The 22,969-nt window shown below is 40.3% G+C and overlaps 2 protein-coding genes across 2 annotated transcripts; one reads left to right on the forward strand and one right to left on the reverse strand.

Moving 5' to 3' along the window:
- Nucleotides 1–9,917: 9,917 nt before the first annotated feature.
- Nucleotides 9,918–10,445, reverse strand: LOC136751715 (olfactory receptor 2A14-like). Its single transcript, XM_066707508.1, has one exon. It carries the CDS (start codon nt 10,443–10,445, stop codon nt 9,918–9,920), a length of 528 nt encoding a protein of 175 aa, XP_066563605.1.
- Nucleotides 10,446–19,091: 8,646 nt separating this feature from the next.
- Nucleotides 19,092–20,054, forward strand: LOC136751716 (olfactory receptor 6N1-like). The gene has a single exon (XM_066707509.1). It carries the CDS (start codon nt 19,092–19,094, stop codon nt 20,052–20,054), a length of 963 nt encoding a protein of 320 aa, XP_066563606.1.
- Nucleotides 20,055–22,969: the final 2,915 nt, after the last annotated feature.

Raw genomic sequence — 22,969 nt, forward strand, 5'->3', positions numbered from 1 at the left:
AAGCTTGTAGCATCATACTCGAAAAGACTTGAGGCTGTAATTGGTGCCAAAGGTGCTTCAACAAAGTATTGAGCAAAGGCTGTGAATACTTATGTACATGTGCTTTTTTCGTTTTTTATTTTTAATACATTTGCAAAGATTTCAAACCAACTTCTTTCACGTTGTCATTATGGGGTATTGTTTGTAGAATTTTGAGGAAAATAAAGAATTGAATCCATTTTGGAATAAGGCTGTAACATAAATGTGGAAAAAGTGAAGCCCTGTGAATACCTTCCTGATGCACTGTAGGGAATGTGTGTCTGTGTGTATAAAACCCACTTTATTGTGATTGTTGTGCAAAAACCAAAACAGCAATTGAAATACTAAAATCAACAATATTACCTTTAATTGGATTTGCCTATACAATAAACTCACTACCTGAATGCAAGAAGTATCTTAATTTTAATATAGAGTGGTGCAACATACTTTCAGTCATACAGACACTTTTGTGTTACATTGTAGTTTCTTTTTGTAAAGCCATTTATATGATATTTGCTCATTTATAAAGGTTTGCCAATAATAACTTCTCAGTGTGAGTAGAATGTAAATTAGCCATTTTCTAAAAATAAATGATTACCAAAATATATATACATGTCCTTGACAAGGAAGGGTACTGGTCAAAACGTCAGAAACACACACAACAATGTATGAATTTCCATGTATCTGCTAACAGCCTGCAGTATAACCATATACATTTCAGTTGAACTGTTATACAGATTGGCTGAATACCAAGCTATACAAAAATGATCTTATGGAGGGACGTGCAGAGACAGTGTGGGGGACAGTGGCTCAAGAAAAATGAACTACTGCAGTGACTATATATACACACAGCTATGGAAAAAATTAAGAGACTACTTAACATTGATTTCTGAACTTGGAGTGGTCTCTTAATTTTTTCCAGAGCTGTATATGCACTAATATTAGGCTTCATAACTACCTAACATCATCATCATATTATTTTTTTGCTGATTGTACTGCATGGCATAATTTTAAATAATGTTACCAGCGCCCCCTAATCCCCCCCTCTGCAAATAAGTTATATATATATATATATATATATATATATATATATATATATATTAGGTTCCAATAAAACGTACACTGTTCACACAAGAATATACAGTCAGATAGTGTTTTTTCTTTGTATAAATTGTATCTGTTGATTCTATCTGTGATTTAAATGTTGTGCATTTTGTATCTGTCCATTCAACGTTGAGTTAAGTCCCAGCAACCAGGACTTGAGAACCAACCAGTAATGAGGCTCCACATAGGCTGATCACAAGATAATGTACATTCAGATCATGTGTTTTCCCCTCGTTATCATGGCACCTGTCAGTGGGTGGGATATATTAGGCAGCAAGTGGAGCAGGAAAAATGGACGACTTTGACAATGGCCAAATTGTGATGGCTAGACGACTGGGTCAGAGCATCTCCAAAACTGCAGCTCTTGTGGGGTGTTCCCGGTCTGCAGTGGTCAGTACCTAACAAAAGTTGTCCAAGGAAGGAAAAGCGGTGAACTGGCGACAGGGTCATGGGCAGGGTTGGGAGGGTTACTTTTAAAAAGTATTCCGTTACAGAATACTGATTACATGGTTTTTAAAATAATCTGTAACCTAATTCAATACATTTCTCCAAGTCAGTAACGTAATCAGAATATTTTTTAGATTACTTTTGGAATACTTTTCTTTTCTTTATTTAAAAACAAAAGCAGGTGAGTTCAAGAAGTGAAGCAAAAAATACTACACATTCTAATATGGTTGACGGATTGAAATTATTTATTTGTATCCACAGTTCAAACAATTAATATGGTAATTAAGATTTGCCTCAGTTTAATTATCCTGTATATTCATACTTTGCATTTTGTAGTAGTGTATGCTTTTGCAGGATGAACTCTGCATGGGGGCATCAGAAATGGAGCAGAAGTAGGTCTCTAATTAGTGGTGGGGGGGGCGTTCAGTGTTCGAATTGGTGTCTGAGGTCGTGGATGGTGCCGGCTAAGTACGGTCCGGGGGGTGCTGGCGAAGTGTGGTGCACAGGGGGCGTTGTGGGGTGGGGGGGAGTAAATTTACAGACAATCTGCGGCAACGCACAGTTTTGTAACAAGAATGCACATTACCATAAGACATTTCTACATGGACAGTTAACAACCGGACAATTAATAACAGGATCAAAATATAATGTGAGGGGGCACAATATTCCACAATATAACGCCATGTATTGTTATCCATGTTATTGTTATCATCGGTTTCAATTCACCAGCACTGAAAACACAGTTTGAAATCAATGTAATTAGGGCGTTATTTTTAAGTATCAACAAGTGAGGAATGGTATGCATCTTGTTTCTGCAATTAACACATAATTGACGTCTTACCTTCTTTTAAGTGAAATCTATTGGTTTGTAAAAGTTTACAGGTTTGACATGTGAGGATCCTGAACACACACCCTGTAAAGAGCACCGCACGACACGGCACTGGTCAGGACGAGTTTATTCAGTTTGTGCGATTTGTTTGGTTTTAGGCTTAAACACGTTGTATGATGTTAATTTGGTACTATATTAAGTCTTTCATTGTTAAGGTCACCGAAACAGCTGCACAGGGACTATTTGTAATGTACGTGGATGTATATTAAATTAAGATAGGATAACTTATTACTGCAAATACAAACTATCGATGACATTTTTGGTTATTGGTTTTTGGTTATTATACTATTTCTGTGCTGACATTTTGCTTATTATGCTTTCATAAAAATATGTAATTATTAAATCATATTTATTAGAATTGTGATTAAAATTTGTATTTTCTACTCGCATGTCAAGCATAATTGTATTACAGTTGCACACATTTAAAAAATTAAATCTTACCTCCAGTTTTTTTTTTAATTATTATTATTTTAAGTTTAGTTCTCGGAAGCAGACATTGTTCCGTGATCGGCACATCTTATTTTGCACTCCATTTTCTTTCCTTGGAAGTGAACACTTGCCTGTTTTTGCATGAGTTAAACCCCTGCTCACACACAGTGTTGTCATAGCAGCCGCGGTAGAGCTGTGTGTTACTGGCTGATAGCACTGACTGCAGCTCCATTGTGCTGCTTGTTACAGAATGGCGCCGAATCAGCCACTCTTTGGCCAGAGACCGTAAATAAAAACTGTGTTGCAAAAATACTACACACAGGCCCCTTCAGATTCCCTTACTCTTGTACACTGTAACTTAATGTAAATGATGTATAAGTAATCAGTAATCTCTTACTCTTTTTAAAAAGTATCAGTAATCAGAATACTCCATAACACCGCTACTTGTATTCCGTTACTCCCCAACCCAGGTCATGGGCGGCCAAGGCCCATTGATGCATGTGGGGAGTGAAGGCTGGCCCGTGTGGTCTGATCCAACAGACGAGCTACTGTAGCTCAAATTGCTGAAAAAGTGAACGCTGGTTCTGATAGAAAGGTGTCAGAACACACAGTGCATCGCAGTTTGTTGCGTATGGGGCTGCGTAGCCGCAGACCAGTCAGGGTGCCCATGCTGACCCCTGTCCACTGCCGAAAGCACCTACAATGGGCACGTGAGCATCAGAACTGGAACACGGAGCAATGGAAGAAGGTTGTCTGGTCTGATGGATCACGAGTTCAAGGTGTTAACTTGGCCTCCAAATTCCCCAGATCTCAATCCAATCGAGCATCTGTGGGATGTGCTGGACAAACAAGTCCGATCCATGGAGGCCCCACCTCGCTACTTACAAGACTTAAAGGATCTGCTGCTAACGTCTTGGTGCACAGCACACCTTCAGAGGTCTGGTGGAGTCCATGCCTCGACAGGTCAAGGCTGTTTTGGCGGCAAAAGGGGGACCTACACAATATTAGGCAGGTGGTCATAATGTTATGGCTGATAGGTGTATGTATATATATACACTCACCTAAAGGATTATTAGGAACACCACACTAATACTGTGTTTGACCCCCTTTCACCTTCATAACTGCCTTAATTCTACGTGGCATTGATTCAACAAGGTGCTGAAAGCATTCTTTAGAAATGTTGGCCCATATTGATAGGATAGCATCTTGAAGTTGATGGAGATTTGTGGGATGCACATCCAGGGCATGAAGCTCCCGTTCCACCACATGCCAAAGATGCTCTACTGGGTTGAGATCTGGTGACTGTGGGGGCCAGTTTAGTACAGTGAACTCATTGTCATGTTCAAGAAACCAATTTGAAATGATTCGACCTTTGTGACATGGTGCATTATCCTGCTGGAAGTAGCCATCAGAGGATGGGTACATGGTGGTCATAAAGGGATGGACATGGTCAGAAACAATGCTCAGGTAGGCCGTGGCATTTAAACGATGCCCAATTGGCACTAAGGGGCCTAAAGTGTGCCAAGAAAACATCCCCCACACTATTACACCACCACCACCAGCCTGCACAGTGGTAACAAGGCATGATGGATCCATGTTCTCATTCTGTTTACGCCAAATTCTTACTCTACCATCTGAATGTCTCAACAGAAATCGAGACTCATCAGACCAGGCAACATTTTTCCAGTCTTCAACTGTCCAATTTTGGTGAGCTTTTGCAAATTGTAGCCTCTTTTTCCTATTTGTAGTGGAGATGAGTGGTACCCGGTGGGGTCTTCTGCTGTTGTAGCCCATCCGCCTCAAGGTTGTACGTGTTGTGCCTTCACAAATGCTTTGCTGCATACCTCGGTTGTAACGAGTGGTTATGTCAGTCAAAGTTGCTCTTCTATCAGCTTGAATCAGTCTGCCCATTCTCCTCTGACCTCTAGCATCAACAAGGCATTTTCGCCCACAGGACTGCCGCATACTGGATGTTTTTCCCTTTTCACACCATTCTTTGTAAACCCTAGAAATGGTTGTGCGTGAAAATCCCAGTAACTGAGCAGATTGTGAAATACTCAGACCGGCCCGTCTGACACCAACAACCATGCCACGCTCAAAATTGCTTAAATCACCTTTCTTTCCCATTCAGACATTCAGTTTGGAGTTCAGGAGATTGTCTTGACCAGGACCACACCCCTAAATGCATTGAAGCAACTGCCATGTGATTGGTTGGTTAAATAATTGCATTAATGAGAAATTGAACAGGTGTTCCTAATAATCCTTTAGGTTAGTATATATATATATATATATATATATATATATATATATATATATATATATATATATATATATATATATATATATATATATATATATATATATTCTTTGTTTGAAGACTGAAGCTAAAAGACTACAGCCCCTATGATGCCTTACGATGGAGGGCTGGCATGTGGGACCTTGGGAGCTGTAGTTGCTTGCGTGCTTTAGTGAAACCTCAATTTCAACTCCATGGACTACAGCCCCCATAATCCCTTACTGTCTGTCCCTGTAGGTTTTGCTGAGCATTTCCGCTGCTTTGCTCATTGGGAGCTATAGCTCTTGAAGCAAATACAGTGAGGGAAAAAAGTATTTGATCCCCTGCTGATTTTGTACGTTTGCCCACTGACAAAGAAATGATCAGTCTATCATTTTAATGGTAGGTGTATATTAACAGTGAGAGACAGAATAACAGCAAAAAAATCCAGAAAAATGCATTTCATAAAAGTTATACATTGATTTGCATGTTAATGAGGGAAATAAGTATTTGATCCACTATCAATCAGCAAGATTTCTGGCTCCCAGGTGTCTTTTATACAGGTAACGAGCTGAGATTAGGAGCACTCTCTTAAAGGGAGTGCTCCTAATCTCAGCTCGTAACCTGTATAAAAGACACCTGTCCACAGAAGCAATCAATCAATCAGATTCCAAACTCTCCAACATGGCCAAGACCAAAGAGCTGTCAAAGGATGTCAGGGACAAGATTGTAGACCTACACAAGGCTGGGATGGGCTACAAGACCATCACCAAGCAGCTTGCTGAGAAGGTGACAACAGTTGGTGCGATTATTCACAAATGGAAGAAACACAAAATAACTGTCAGTCTCCCTCGGTCTGGGGCTCCATGCAAGATCTCACCTCATGGAGTTTCAATGATCATTAGAACAGTGAGGAATCAGCCCAGAACTACACGGGAGGATCTTGTTAATGATCTCAAGGCAGCTGGGACCATAGTCACCAAGAAAACAATTGGTAACACACTACGCCGTGAAGGACTGAAATCCTGCAGCGCCCGCAAGGTCCCCCTGCTCAAGAAAGCACATGTACAGGCCCGTCTGAAGTTTGCTAACATCTGAATGATTGAGAGGAGAACTGGGTGAAAGTGTTGTGGTCAGATGAGACCAAAATCAAGCTCTTTGGCATCATCTCAAGTCGCTGTGTTTGGAGGAGGAGGAATGACCCCAAGAACACCATCCCCACCGTCAAACATGGAGGTGGAAACATTATGCTTTGGGGGTGTTTTTCTGCTAAGGGGACAGGACAACTGCACCGCATCAAAGGGGCGATGGACGGGGCCATGTACCGTCAAATCTTGGTTGAGAACCTCCTTCCCTCAGCCAGGACATTGAAAATGGGTCATGGATGGGTATTCCAGCATGACAATGACCCATAACACACAGCCAAGGCAACAAAGGAGTGGCTCAAGAAGAAGCACATTAAGGTCCTGGAGTGGCCTAGCCAGTCTCCAGACCTTAATCACATAGAAAATCTGTGGAGGGAGCTGAAGGTTTGAGTTGCCAAACGTCAGCCTTGAAACCTTAATGACTTGGAGAGGATCTGCAAAGAGGAGTGGGATCTCCCTCCTGAGATGTGTGCAAACCTGGCGGCCAACTACAAGAAACGTCTGACCTCTTTGATTGCCAGCAAGGGTTTTGCCACCAAGTACTAAGTCGAAGGGGACAAATACTTATTTCCCTCATTAACATGCAAATCAATTTATAACTTTTTTGAAATGCATTTTTCTGGATTTTTTTGTTGTTATTCTGTCTCTCACTGTTAAAATACACCTACCATTAAAATTATAGACTGATCATTTCTTTGTCAGTGGGCAAACATATAAAATCAGCAGGGGATCAAATACTTTTTTCCCTCACTGTACACATAGGAAAACACACACAGACAGTACAAAGATTAGGGTTCAAATCCCGGGTGGGGCAGTGCTGTTTTACCCTTGAGCAGGTACTTCACTTAGATTGCTCCAGTAAAATGCCCAGCTGTATGAATGGGTACAAATGTAAGTTGCCCTGGATAAGAGCATCTGCTAAATGACAAATAATGTAATGTAATAATAATAATAATAATAATAATAGTACTGCATGGCATAATATTGCATTTTAATATGCTAGATTTTAGAAAAAATAGCATTATAATTTGTATTATTCATATTATTGGTGGTGTTGTGTTCAGTAGGTTCTCTGTTTTAGGAACAGCAGCAAGGCATTAGGTAATGTTTTTCCAGCAGAAAACAGTGCAGTGCCTAAATATTATTAGCCTGTTGACGTTACAGTTAGGCTCCAATAAAACACTGTTTACACAAGAATACATTCAGATAGTTTTTTCCTTTGTAAACAGTGTGTTAAATAAGCTGATTTTAAATTGTGTGCATTTCTTATCTACACATACAAAACTTAGTTAAGTCCCAAATACCAGGACTTTGAACCAACAAGTGCAAATACAGCAAATACCTTTTTCCTTTGTGTGCATTGTGTTTCTATACAACCCATATTTTAAATGTTAAAGAGTTAAGTCCCACCTAGACTTGAGAACCAACCATTGCAGTAAGCTAGATTCCAAAAAACATAGGCTGTTCATTATGTACATTAAGATAGTGTTTTTCCTTTGTGTAGACTGTGTTATACAAGCCGTGTTTAAAATTGTGTACTTTCTATAGACAACGTAGTTAAGTCCCAAAAACCAGGACACGAGAACCAACCAGCACAAATATGGTAATTAGGTAATTAAGTAAAATGTAAACACAAACATGTAGTTTAGATAATGTGTTTCCCCCTCGTGTACAGTGTCTTTCTATACAACTTGTGATAAAAATTTTGTGCATATTGAATCTACCCATACAAATCGTACTTAAGTCCCAAAACACAGGACTCAATTACCAAACAGCACAGTAATGAAGCTCCACGTGTTCACAAGAGCATGTACATTCAGATCATGCGTTCTTCCCTCCTGTACAGTGCATATAACCCGTGTTGAAAATTATGTGTATTTTGGATGTACCATACAAAACAGACCAAGTCTGAAAAACCAGGACTCAAGAACCAACCAGCACTCAGCCACAAGCATCTCCATGAGCACAGAAAAGACCCCAAAGTGAGATTTCCACACAGAGAAAGCATCTACACTAGACTCTCACGAGGAATGCTCCTGCTATCAGTTTAAATTCTAACTTATTGAATTGAAAGCCTTAAGAATGAATGTGAATCAATTAAAAAAAAAAATCTAAACATCTTATCACAATGTCTTTAATACTGATCTTAACTTCTGTACAATACTTAGGATCAAAGTGAGCACTCTGGGTGATGGAATTGACTTTGGTATCAATAATTGGATTTGTAATTTGCACAAACCTTTTACAGTGGCACTCGATGTCATCACTAATAATGATCACTAATAATAAGAGCTAATAATTTTTCTTGCATAACCACTAACAGTCCTCGACCTACTGTATTTTAAATTTACCTGCAATAAATCTGTTACCCCTTCACTCACTCTCTCTGTTAAAAACAAAACACCCACCCACACACAATTAATTTTGTGTGTGGGTGGGTGTGTGTGCGTGTGTGTGTATTTGAATTATCTTATGGAGGTGGAGAAAGACCAAGGCCTGGACACAAACAAAACTTCCAGTTAGAAAATGATTAGGGAAAAAATAAAAATACCTGCAGTCCCTGGCATAATAATAATGGAATAATGTATTTTTATTTTGTTTTATTAAATGTATTTTTTTGCTGTGAATCATACCTCTCTTTTGGAATACAAAATGCATACTGAAGCTTTATTAAAAGAAACAAAACACAGAAAATGCTCCTTAAATCCTGACCTGCCTTCTCAAAATCAGTTTCGCATTACACAAGGTTTTCCTTTCCTGACAACATAAAGACTACATCAGAACAATCAACAATCAACAATCAATTAGTTATAAAAAAAAGACTGACATTAAGAAAAAAAGGGTTAAATTTAAAATCCAATTCAATAATAAATTCAGAACAAAACTACAGTACAAATAACATTCCAGGTATACCATTCAAGGTCAAAGAGATGCATTAGAAAGAAGAGATCCATCAGAACAAAATAACATGGTGTGAATATTTGAACTCTAAGGTGTAGTTACATTCCTTTTAATATGACATCGGTGTACATGTTACTGTTTCAGATTCTCCATGTCATTATATGGTTGAATATGACAATATTTACCCATCATTTGAATAATATTCAGTGAACAGTTTAGATGAATCTGGTCTTTAAACTGTGCCTATTTATCAATGATGTATGTTCAGAGTGCGAGCACTGATTCAGCCAGAGCACCAGAAATAAATACAGCTGACTGGACTAAGTATAAAGGGGCCGGAGGTGTGTAGGCTTTTGACTCCTATCACACGTCAAAGCAGATCCTTCTCTACATATCAGGACATGATACGTGAGGACGTGTGTTGTTGTGGAGCACAATCCCAGACAAACCAGTAGTTAAGTGTGAGACTCATGTGCAAATTGATTCTGATAATGTGTTACAGTGTTATAATCTTACATTAAAAGTGTGGAAGTGATTTATTTCTAGCTGCATATTATACAATATCTATCACATTTTCAGGGATAGGATTTCACCTAAAAGTAGGTAATTCAATAAAAAACAATGTGGGATATTGTGGCTCTACAAGGCCTCATAGTTCTGCATGATCCTGTATTGTCTTCTCTTCACTCAAGAAATAAGAGCTGAACTCTCACATGCTCTTTGGAAAGACTCTGCTCTTCTTCAGGGTTTTCAGCAAGCTGTCCCTGATCTCTTTAGTCCTCAGGCAGTAGATAATCGGATTCATGAGGGGAGGGAAGACGTTCTGAAACACAGCTGCCATGATGCGCAGATCTGCTGAGGTCCCAGGAATCCTGTAGGAGATGTAGACTCCTGCGGCTGTGAGGAAGAACACAGAAATGACCAGCAGATGTGAGCTGCAGGTGGAGAAGGTCTTGGCTCTGCCCTCTGCGCCGGAGATCTGCAGCACTGACCTCATGATCTTTGCATAGGACAGCAGGATGAGGGTGAGAGGGATGAGGAGAACAGACAGAGCGATGGTTAATCCCAGAACACTGTTGATGACAATGTTTGCACAGGCCAGTCTGAGCACTGAAGAATGATCACAGAAGCAGTGGAGGACTTTATCAGGTCCACAGAACGGCAAGCGCACAGCAAGAATCTGAGGAACAAGCATTGATAAAAACCCTCCAGCCCAACACCACACAATGTGCCTCATGACAAGACTGTTGCTTGTCATATTAGAGTAGTGAAGTGGGTGGCAGATGGCAAGATATCTGTCATATGCCATAACAGTCAAGAGAAAGACTTCTGCTGATGTCAGACTCAGGAGAAAAAACATCTGTGTGAAACAGGCACCGAAAGAAATTAATCCTGAACCAAACATGAAAACAGTTAACATTTTAGGGACAGTGATTGAGATCATGGAAATGTCCAGAATAGCCAGGTTACAAATCAGGATATACATGGGTGTGTGAAGGGACTCGTTTACAGCAAATATGATCACAATCAAGAGGTTTCCTGATACAGTGAGAATATAGACAGCCAGGAAGACCACAGACAGGACGGTCTTGCTCTCTTGGTCCTGCAGTCCAGGGAAGCCAAGGATGGTGAATTCTTTGACTGTAGATCCTGTGTGGTTTGAGTCCGACATGACTGAGAACAAATGGAACAGATTTAATAATAGTCTGGAAGACATACACACAAGACACAATATCTGCGGATGCTTTTATTTTAAAAACATACTTATATTAAAGTCCCTGATAGGTAACACTCGACAGCAGCGATTCTCAAAGTTGGGGTCGCCTGATATGTAGATGGAGTCATGAGAAATTGAAATTGACTGAGAAAAAAGGAACAGATTTAATAATAGTCTGGAAGACATACACACACATCTCTTATGTGAATATCTGGTGATGCTGAACTGCCCTATAGAAATAAAGATAACCATAGAAAATAAGATTTTGGTATATTCAACGCTAATGTGCAGGGTCATCATATCTTTTTGCTATTTAGCCAGATAAGAGGTATTGTATTCTTCACTACTTTCATCAATTTAAGAATTTTATTTAAAATAATACCTGTTTATGCTATTTGTATATATTTGTATATATATCAACTGGCCGTCCTGCTGGAGTCACCTTTTACCTTGTCCCTGAACTGGGCAGGTCCACATGAGAGCAGTGTCAGCGCTGAGAGCTCCAGTATTTATGGCTGCTCCTGGTCCTGGAAGGCAGGCTAATGGCCCCATTAAGGAGCTGGTTGCAATTGTTAGGAGCATCGTGGGCAGCCCCAGAGCAGAGGGCAGAGGGGACAGTGAACTCCAGGGGTTGCAGGTGTTTTGATACTATATCACTTACAATAAAAGTAATACTTAAAAATAAATGAATTACCTTGACAGCAGTCTCACAGCAGTCTCCTATGAGAGGACTCTTAGTCTGGGGGGGGTGCCAAGAGACCAGATGGCTAACACGCATATGCAATACACTAGGTAGGAAGCCAGTTTCCCAGTAGAACTGTATAAACTTGAGCGGCAAGGCCCAGCTCACTGCCATACAAATGTCAGTCAGCAAAGCACCCAGAGAAAGGACAAAGGCCAAAGCTAGACACAAAAAGCTGGTACCAGTAAGCCTCGCACCAGTGGAGGCTGATTAGCACATAGTTGAGCATGAGGGTTCCAGTCGTTGAACCCAATGTGCAGTGGGAGGAAGATGGGGCATCCCTGTGCTTATTCAACAGTGAGGGAGAGGGATGCTGTCCATCATTCTGCCCAGGTGGTCACTGAGGGAACAGAGCCTGAAGTGTGCACAGATGGGGCAGGACTCAGGGTCCTCCAGGGCTCTGGGTTCGGCTGATACACGTCACCAGGGGCTCTCAGGGGGTGGTTTCATGCACCTCTGCAACGAAGTGCATCAAGTTGTCTCTCAGAGTTGCGCTGAGTTATGCTGAGTACACACTTAGATACCAAGGCGTATTGGCCCGGTATTGTGGTACACTGCTGTACTCTCTACTGAAACAGGCCTTGGCCTGACAGCAATGAGTGTTGTGCAACGCCAAGACTGCATGAGATAATATCTCAGGGTCTTGGGTGCGCAAAGGTAAGAAGGTTTTCAAAACTCAACTTCAAACAGCCCTGGGAGGAGGAGAGGGAAAGATCCCAGGCTATCCAGGGACCCAAGCGGCCTAGTGTTTAATACAGGGATGTATAACACTGGTCCTGGGCAACCCCAATCCACTTAATTTTATATGTCACCCTAAATCACTAATTTCTAAATACTGGGGACACATGAGTTATTAATCAATTAATCAAGCTAGTCAACCAAGGGAATTCTTCCCACAGGAGACTGCAGGTATTCAGATAATTCTTTGTATAGTTTCTAAAGGACTGAATTTACTGCCTGCTTCATTGATCAGAAATCATGAAATACTTCTAGGTGTTTATAAATTGGTCATACAAGGGTGACCTCTACAATCTGCTGGATAGGGGTTCTCCTAGACAAGGGTTGAACACCCCTGGTTTAATATATTGATCTGTGCAAAAACTAAGTCTAGTGTTGAGTATCAACAGAGTCTTAACTGCCATGTGTTGAGTAGTTTAACTGTATCAGTGTTATTAACACACTGTCAGTCCTTTTCACATATTCAGACTTTATAAGTTGATTATTTATTGTTAACAGCTTGGTTAATAAACAGGTATAAATGGCTACCTTAAACTAAATTCCTACTAAAACAAAGTTTCGGCATTGAAAAAATAAATCAATGGCTGTGAAGTATGCTATACGATTTAAATACTAGGAGGTTGGAAATAGGCATATATCAATTTTTGACTGCAAGATTTCAATGCCTATATTTTGTCACAATTTGCCAAAATTGTTATCCATATGTTTATTTTATAGGTTGAAAATGTATGTGAGGTTAATTTATACAATATATTTTCAACCTATAAAATAAATATATAGATTACAGACTACAACATATTTAAATGTATATTCCAAAAGCTTCCAACATTTCAACCATATAATACAAATATAAATGTGTTCTGTATAGGTCAGTAGTTACTGTAACAACAATGCTAGTAAGACTCTGGCATGACCACTCCCTGCCCCAGGCCAGTGATCTTCACATCCAGATATCAAGGGACCTTTGTACCTGATCTCTGTATAAGTTAATTCAATTAATTAGGCATTTAGCTGAAACAATTTAATCCATCGACTAATACAGTTCATGACTGACATATTGTGGGCTGTAGTCCAAATAAACTCTTCATTGGTAACTAGGGAAGAGATTATAAAGTCAATTTGCACTGAGCACAAATCTTTATTTACATCTTTTTCATACTTTTTATCTTTTTAAATATTTTGATTACCTCTATTAAATACATGCATAAAGAAATCACTCTAAAGACTCCATATGCAGGTATAAATGGTGACATCAGCTAACAGTATTTGAAAAGAAGAATCTTTTTTGCCGTCCATGGGGAAGTGGTTGCAAACGTTGTAATGAATGAGTGTTGGTACTCTGTATTCACAGCAGAGATCATTATCAATAGTCTCTTTGGGACATTCAGAGCACAGATGGGAATTATGGTAAGGCAAGGCCTTTCAGTATAGACATTGTACCAAGGGGGCTCAAGCAAAATAGTCCCAGAGGAAGCATCAAACTTATGTGGTTAGTATTCGAGTAACATCTGTCATTAACTGCATGAAGCTGGCCAGACGGTGATGACAGGAGGCACAGCACTCTAGAGACATTTAAAGCAATCAAGAATTGCAGTAGGGGGCAAGGCTGTTGCAGTTCAAGATTTAACCTGAGAATCTATGTGGTCTTTTTGTGTGACATGTATTTGAACTTATGTGGGGCTGACATGAGTTTTACCTAATCGTTTCACAGACCTGATTGATAATATCCTTAATTTCCTTAACTACCCTTCTGACCTGTCCAGGTGTGCTCCCAAACTTACTCTTACAAGGAAAGAAAATGTAAATTGTCTTCAAATAACCACTTAACTAAGAGGAAAAAACTCAGATGTGCATTTACAAAATGACATAAGCTCCCTCAGATTGTCAGTATGTTTATCACATCCAATTAAAACATAATTTGCATTGCCACGCTCGGTCAGTGAGCAGCAGTGACCCATTCCCCCTGTGAGTTTATTGTGCTGAGTGGGTCAGGAGCTCAGTGTGACCCAAGTCCTCGCTGGCCTGATCCAGAGGGAATTCTGTAGGTGGGAGGTGTGGGGTGGCTGGGCACCAGGAGAGCTTGTCATGAGTATGAGGCCTCTGTGACCCAAGAGCCTCTAAGCCCAAGAGCACATGCCTACAGCTGGGCCTGGTGGATCTGCTGTTTTGCATTCTGGATTTTTGAAGAGGTGTTTGTATCCACAGTAGGACGCAGCAGTAGCATTGGAGCATGAGGGGTTTTGCAGTGCAAGTGGCACAGCTGCAGCAGCCTGTCTGTCTGGCTCCAGCAGGGGGTTGTGTGGTTCTGATTCAAGTCCCTATGAGGCAGAATGTAGGTTTTCTTCTTGGGATTGCACTGTTCTCTTTTATAGCCAGGCATATTTTAATTGTTTGTATTTACAATGTTATTGCTGGATCTGCAGTCAAGTGGTTGATTCAGTAATTGCCTTTCCTGTGCCCCTGTCCCACCGTCCCCTGTCTCCAGTCCTGCTGCTTCAGGGCTCCCAGTGCCTTCTGCTCTGGGGCTGCCCGCGATGCTCCTAACAGCTCTATAACCAGCTCCATAATGGGGCCATTAGCCTGCCCCCAAGGACCAGGAGTAGCCATAAATACTGGAGCTCTCAGTGCTCCCACTGCTCTCCATGTGGACCTGCCCAGCTCAGGAACAAGGTAAGAGGTGACTCCAGCAGGGTGGCCAGTCACCCTCACTGGGAGGAGAGGCGCCTCCTGCACAGGGCGCTGGGACTGGGAGAGGCAGAGTGCGCAGCACAGAGCTACACTGCTGACCTTCTGTGAATATAAAACTTTACTAATGAACATTTTATTATTATTTTTTTTTTATTATTGAAATTTGTGTTTGGCTAGATAACTGGAGGGAACAAATAAATACATACGTAAATAAAAACATTAAAAGTATTATGAACACCACAGGCTAGAGTCTTCCGACAGCATTTATTGTAAACAATCCTTGTTACTGCAAAAGACAAAACAAACTACATTGTGCAGATTGTACTGGAATATGAAAGTTACTCTTTAACTGGTGAACACACTGTAACAGACATGACTGTGCCTATGCCAATTCAAACAAACCAGCGCAGGTGAGTGGCTTGATCGAAGGCTTGTAAATGTTGGAATACACTGCAATCAAAGTGATTGCTGCAGATTGATTATTGCAAACAATCTCCTCTGTGGATTAACTACCTCTGTTTCTGAAAAGTCTTCACTGTTTTTCACACAGCTGTGGGCACATACACAATGTTATTAATGGAAACTATGATTACCAGCAAGGAGTAAGACCATAATGCACAGACTTGATAATAGTTGCCATGGGGAAGACAAATTTGGTGAGTCTGTAGTCTTTTTGCTATCCAGGATTCACCTGCAATAACTCGGGAGAGCTTACATGCTGAAGTTTGACACCCGCCATTATTTGGTAAGTTTTCAAATTTACACTTTTAAAAGTTGCTTAAATTATGGAATCAAGCTGAAAGAGTGGTGTGTGTCTTACTTAAACAGGACTGACACTCCTTGATTTATGACCTGGATATTCTTAGACTGTTATTGGTCACCAGATCAATGGTTGATAATATTTCAATGTGTTCCATGTATGCATTGAAGTGATCTTTAATAGTGTTAAAGATTGTAATAGATTTTTAAAAATGTAATTTGTGAATTGAGATGATAGCCAACAATTGCTATGCTGAAAATATATTTGTAATTGATTTTTTTTGCTGTCCCTGACCCAAACCTGACTCATGAGTACAATAAGTCCAGGCTTGTATCTGTACGACACTAATAGACACAGTAATTCTCAATACCGTAAATGCTGTTTACCTACCAAAAAGTGGCAAATTTAGTGGTGGCACACAGAGAGAGAAGAATAATGAATGGAAAAATATGGATTAGATGGAAACATCTACAATGGTATGGCAACATAGCCTATACTTTGCCAAACCCAAGTTGCCCCTTATACAGTGAGGGAAAAAAGTATTTGATCCCCTGCTGATTTTGTACGTTTGCCCACTGACAAAGAAATTATCAGTCTATAATTTTAATGGTAGGTGTATTTTAACAGTGAGAGACAGAATAACAGAAAAAAAATCCAGAAAAAAGCATTTCAAAAAAGTTATAAATTGCAAGATTTCTGGCTCCCAGGTGTCTTTTATACAGGTAACGAGCTGAGATTAGGAGCACTCTCTTAAAGGGAGTGCTCCTAATCTCAGCTCGTTACCTGTATAAAAGACACCTGTCCACAGAAGAAATCAATCAATCAGATTCCAAACTCTCCACCATGGCCAAGACCAAAGAGCTGTCCAAGGTTGTCAGGGACAAGATTGTAGACCTACACAAGGCTGGAATGGGCTACAAGACCATCGCCAAGCAGCTTGGTGAGAAGGTGAGAACAGTTGGTGCGATTATTCGCAAATGGAAGAAACGCAAAATAACTGTCAGTCTCCTTCGGTCTGGGGCTCCATGCAAGATCTCACCTCGTGGAGTTTCAATGATCATGAGAACGGTGAGGAATCAGCCCAGAACTACACGGGAGGATCTTGTTAATGATCTCAAGGCAGCTGGGACCATAGTCACCAAGAAAACAATTGGTAACACATTACGCCGTGAAGGACTGAAATCCTGCAGTGCCCGCAAGGCCCCCCTGCTCAAGAAAGCACATGTACAGGCCCGTCTGAAATTTGCCAATGAACATCTGAATGATTCAGAGGAGAACTGGGTGAAAGTGTTGTGGTCAGATGTGACCAAAATCGAGCTCTTTGGCATCAACACAACTCACCATGTTTGGAGGAGGAGGAATGACCCCAAGAACACCATCCCCACCGTCAATCATGGAGGTGGAAACATTATGCTTTGGGGGTGTTTTTCTGCTAAAGGGACAGGACAACTGCACCGCATCAAAGGGACGATGGACGGGGCCATGTACCGTCAAATCTTTGGTGAGAACCTCCTTCCCTCAGCCAGGGCATTGAAAATGGGTCGTGGATGGGTATTCCAGCATGACAATGACCCAAGACACACAGCCAAGGCAACAAAAGAGTGGCTCAAGAAGAAGCACATTAAGGTCCTGGAGTGGCCTAGCCAGTCTCCAGACCTTAATACCATAGAAAATCTGTGGAGGGAGCTGAAGGTTTGAGTTGCCAAACGTCAGCCTCGAAACCTTAATGACTTGGAGAGGATCTGCAAAGAGGAGTGGGACAAAATCCCTCCTGAGATGTGTGCAAACCTGGTGGCCAACTACAAGAAACGTCTGACCTCTGTGATTGCCAACAAGGGTTTTGCCACCAAGTACTAAGTCGAAGGGGACAAATACTTATTTCCCTCATTAACATGCAAATCAATTTATAACTTTTTTGAAATGCGTTTTTCAGGATTTCTTTGCTGTTATTCTGTCTCTCACTGTTAAAATACACCTACCATTAAAATGATAGACTGATAATTTCTTTGTCAGTGTGCAAACGTACAAAATCAGCAGGGGATCAAATACTTTTTTCCCTCACTGTATGCTTGAAAACCTGGTAGTAGCTTTAGCCTCAATTTAAAAAAAGTTTGAACATAATAATGTAAAACTATGTTTTCTTTTTTTTTTTTAACGATACTTCATCATGAGTTTTCTGACTTATAATTATAAATCATTATTTCAGTATGTTGATTTCAACATAAATGTGGGCTGGAGGATCTGAACCTCGATCTTTCTTCCGAGTCCAATGCACAGTTTTTCAACTCTAATTTTGAATCATCAACATGTACAGTACTACAGTACATGCTAACACATGTTAGAATACATTCAGGTATCTTCGTAGGTTTAGTGTTTTTCCAATCTGGTAAAAATGCAGTAGGCTTAACAAACTATTCAGGTAGAGATTCAAATAATTATATATTAAAATTACAATTAACAAAAATCTAAATATGTCATCCTTAAAACGAGTAATGCCTGAAAAATGTATTACTAATCAGTAAAATGCTCCAGAAGATGATCATAGCCTTAGTTGGGCATTGATCAGTGCAAATAATTTGCTTTTGTGAAGCAATCTCTCCACTCCCTCTGACTCGCTGCACATTGTTTTAAACATGTCAATCGCTGCTGGTAATATCAAAGTCTCAGCAATGACGTGTCATGTCATTGCCATTGCCACATGATAGCTCACCTGAAAATATGCACTCAGTGCCTTCTCGTTAACTGTTATAGCCTTCCTAAAGTGCATTGATCATTGTATAAAACGGCAAGCTAAATTTCTTGTGGTTAACGTGCCTAGCCTATTATAGTTATTTCAGTGGCTTTACTTGCTTGCTTGCTCTGTATAGTTGACATACCGTAGGAGCAAGCACATGTCAACTGCACCCTACATGCATTAGATACTAAATGTTTTGATCAAATTAAAAAATGTAATCAAATATTTAAACCAATGGAGTGATGAAAAAAAATCACACAATTTGAGATAATTTTCAATAGTAATTGTTTTTGCAGTCAATTTCAAAAACAATTTCAGGCATTCTCTCATGACTGCATATCTGCATATCAGGCGACCCCAAATTTGAGAATCGCTGCTGTTGAGTGTTACCTATCGGGGACTTTAATATAAGTATGTTTTTAAAATACTAAGCATCATCAGATATTGTGTCTTGTGTGTATGTCTTCCAGACTGTTATTAAATCTGTTCCTTTTGTTCTCAGCCATGTTGGACTCAAACCACACAGGATCTACAGTCAAAGAATTCACCATCCTTGGCTTCCCTGGACTGCAGGACCAAGAGAGCAAGACCATCCTGTCTGTGGTCTTCCTGGCTGTTTATCTTCTCACTGTATCAGGGAACCTCTTGATTGTGATCATATTTGCTGTGAATGAGTCCCTTCACACACCCATGTATATCCTGATTTGTAATCTGGCTATTCTGGACATTTCCCTGATCTCAATCACTATCCCTAAAATGTTAGCTGTTTTCATGTTTGGTTCAGGATTAATTTCCTTCGGTGCCTGTTTCACACAGATGTTTTTTCTCTTGAGTCTGGGAGTAGCTGAGGGCTTTCTCTTGACTGTTATGGCATATGACAGATATCTTGCCATCTGCCATCCACTCCATTACTCCACTATGATGACCAATGGTCTTGTCATGAGGCACATTGTGTGCTGTTGGGCTGCAGGGTTTTTATCAGTGTTCATCCCAGTGATTCTTGCTGTGCGCTTGCCGTTCTGTGGACCTGATAAAGTCCTCCACTGCTTCTGTGATCATTCTTCAGTGCTCAGGCTGGCCTGTGCAAACATTGTCATCAACAGCATTCTGGGCTTAGCCATCGTCCTATCTGTGGTCCTCATCCCTCTCACCCTCATCCTGCTGTCCTATGTGAAGATTGTGAAGTCAGTGCTGCAGATCTCCGGCGCAGAGGGCAGAGCCAAGGCCTTCTCCACCTGCAGCTCACACCTGCTGGTCATCTCTGTGTTCTTCCTCACGGCAGCAGGGGTCTACATCTCCTACAGGGTCCCTGGGACCTCAGAAGATCTGCGCATCATGACAGCTGTGTTTCAGAATGTCTTCCCTCCCCTCATGAATCCGATCATCTACTGCCTGAGGACTAAAGAGATCAGGGACAGCTTGGTGAAAACCCTGAAGAAGAGCAGAGTCTTTGCAAACAGCATGTGAGAGAGTTAATCTCATTAATTATTATTATTTATTGAGTGAAGAGTAGACAATACAGGTTCATGCAGAACTATGTACTGCCACAATGTTTTGTCTTGAATTATCTACTTTTAAGGTGAAATCCTACCCATAAAAATGTGATAGATATTTTATACTATGCAGCTAGAAATAAGTCGTCTTTCTTTACCACAGTATTTTAAAGTTTACTTAATTTAGTAATTTACTGTATGTACTCTTTGCTTCTTGTGAAAAATTAATTATTTGTGACAACTGTAAGCTGTGCTGGGTAATGGGTTCAAATAATAAACATAATAATAATAACAATAACAATAACATTATTGTGGTGGCAACAAATCATTGCCTCAAATTTGTATTGGCGAAGCAGTGGTGTTTTGTGCCGTTTTGCCTATACAATTTATTTTAAAGAAAATCTATGAAACAGCATATCTATAGGCAAATGCCTGTGTAAATGTTAGAATATTTTCTTCCACAGTAGACCCAATGGTGTTGGCCCGATGTCCAAAATGACCACGGCCTGACGTCAGTCCAGCGTCGGTTGGTCCATCCATGTTTTGACCTGCAAATGTCAATCCCCAAAAGTATCCTTTGCTCTTATCCTGTATCCAGTGTTGCTTGTTCTTTCGCTGTCCTTGTCCTGTAACCCTCAGTGTTTTCAGAGCCTGGTCTTGAACTTGTAGAAATATATTGCAGAAGAGCAGAACTACAGTCACACTTTGTCAGTGCTTCGTTTTCTCTCTCCATGGTGAGGTATGAATTTGGGAAGCTTGGGAAGTATTTCTAAAATTTGTATTATCCAATACACACCATTATTTAAAAAGATGACATTCTATACATGCTGAACAGAATGCCTAATTAAATAATTAATTTAATATTAAATAAGTAAATGTGCAGTAAACACTTGGAGAATTACAGATCCCCAGATCAAAACACAACAAAAAGACATGTAAGATTGTATATTAAAATCACTCAGCAGAGGCATTATTAATCAATAACAAGCACCAATTTTATTCACAAATAGTAGATGAAACATTTAAAAGAATACACGACAAACAGCTGATCTTGCTTCTCAGTGACCGAGCTCCTGAATCCTCTGGACTCGTCTGGCTCAATTCTAGATAAACAGATAAACAAGAAATAACTGTAAACTAGGCATTCAATAAGCCGTATTCATTCTTATAACTCATGTTAATTGTCAGTATTGACCACTTTTAAAATAGTTATGTGAATATTGCCTTCTGTCCTGTAGCCATTAAGTTACATTTGTGGTTAATTCAGTGTCCTCTTACAAATACAAACACATAAACAACTAGTTTCTGTGGCACCTTCACATACAATGCCTGTACTTAATAAAACCATCTCACTGAAGAAAAATATAATGCGAAGAAAATGTGAACACTTCTGTTTTTCACTTCTTACAAATTATTTACAAATTGTAATACATTCGCTACATAATGAATTACCCAACTGACTATATATTGTAATTTACATTCATTTTAAGCCAGAAAATTAAAAGCCTATCATTGATATTTTAAAAATGTTATTTTGAAAACAACCACAGTTAATGTCATACATGGTACTTCAGACTTTTAAATATTCAAATTTTCAGTACATTTAAACAACATTATATTTAAACATTTTAATAATAGTCTGAAAGTGAACTTGCTTTCGGTCTGACGTCATCTGAGGAGATGCCTCAGGGTCACACTACACGATTTCTACAGTCCGACCCGATTTTGATAACAGCGCACACCCCCGAGCGCTTAAGTACAGGGACACACACTTCACGACTGATCTGACATCCTGTGTCGTGGGGATCTCCGACACTGCCTTTAAACTCGCCCCAGCTCGCGGAAACACACGTGATCCATCCAGAGAAAAGGTAAACAAACAGGGACAGGGACATTTACAAGTCATGTTCAGTCGTGGGAGTTCATGTGGCCGACAACCTGTCCTGGTCCCTGCACATCTCCTCTTTGGTGAAAAAGGCTCACCAACGGCTACACTTCCTGCGGCGGCTGAAGAGGGCTCACCTAAATTCATCTATCCTCACCACATTCTACAGGGGCACCATAGAGAGTGTGTTGACCAGCAGCATCTCTCTCTGGTATGAGAACAGTAACACCTCAAACAGAAAGGCCCTGAGGAGGGTGGTGAGGTCAGCAGAGAGGATTATTGGGGTCACATTGTCATCTATGGAGGACCTGGCTCAAAAATGCATACTGGCCAAAGTGACCAGCATCCTGAAAGACCCCACTCACCCATGTCATAAACTTTTCTCCCTCTTGCCTTCGGGCAAGAGATACAGAAGCCTGCATAGCAGCACTGTCAGGTTCAGTAAAAGCTTTTTCCCGGCTGCTATTAGATTGTTAAACATAACACTTCAATGACTGTACCTGTCACCTATTTTATCTGCTGCTATGCAAATGTGCAATCATATTTATTGAGGTTGGTGCAATATTAATCCAATTGTCTCTCATAATCTCTCTCCCTGTCCCTCACAACTCTCCCCCCTCTTGTTGTACAATAATATATTGGTGAAATATCCACTATTTATTTAGTTGTTTGTTGTTATTAATATCTGTGTTTTTTTATCTTTGTTTTTATATGGAGCCAGGCTCGTAATTTCATTCTGCTCTGCATCGTTGATGTCTTTGCTGAATGACAATAAAGAATATTGTATTCAATTCTATTCTATTCTATAGCGCACCACCAATGGGATCAGTGGATTTCTGCAGATCTGTGCAAAACTGCGGAAATCTGCGCAACAAGAACACCACCACAAGCCACTGTTGCTGTTTGTGTTCGTCTGTGTGGATAAATGTGTGTGAAGACATGGAGGCGAGGGCAATAGTCTACTCTGTGTAAGAGCTGCAGGTGAGCAACACACAGGCTATATC

Source organism: Amia ocellicauda, chromosome 6, assembly GCF_036373705.1.
Source record: "Amia ocellicauda isolate fAmiCal2 chromosome 6, fAmiCal2.hap1, whole genome shotgun sequence".
NCBI classification, from domain to species: Eukaryota; Metazoa; Chordata; class Actinopteri; order Amiiformes; family Amiidae; genus Amia; species Amia ocellicauda.

Coding starts and splice junctions, on each gene's coding strand:
- LOC136751715 (XM_066707508.1), bottom strand. CDS start 10,445: ATGAGGCACATTGTGTGGTGTTGGGCTGGAGGGTTTTTATCAATGCTT.
- LOC136751716 (XM_066707509.1), top strand. CDS start 19,092: ATGTTGGACTCAAACCACACAGGATCTACAGTCAAAGAATTCACCATC.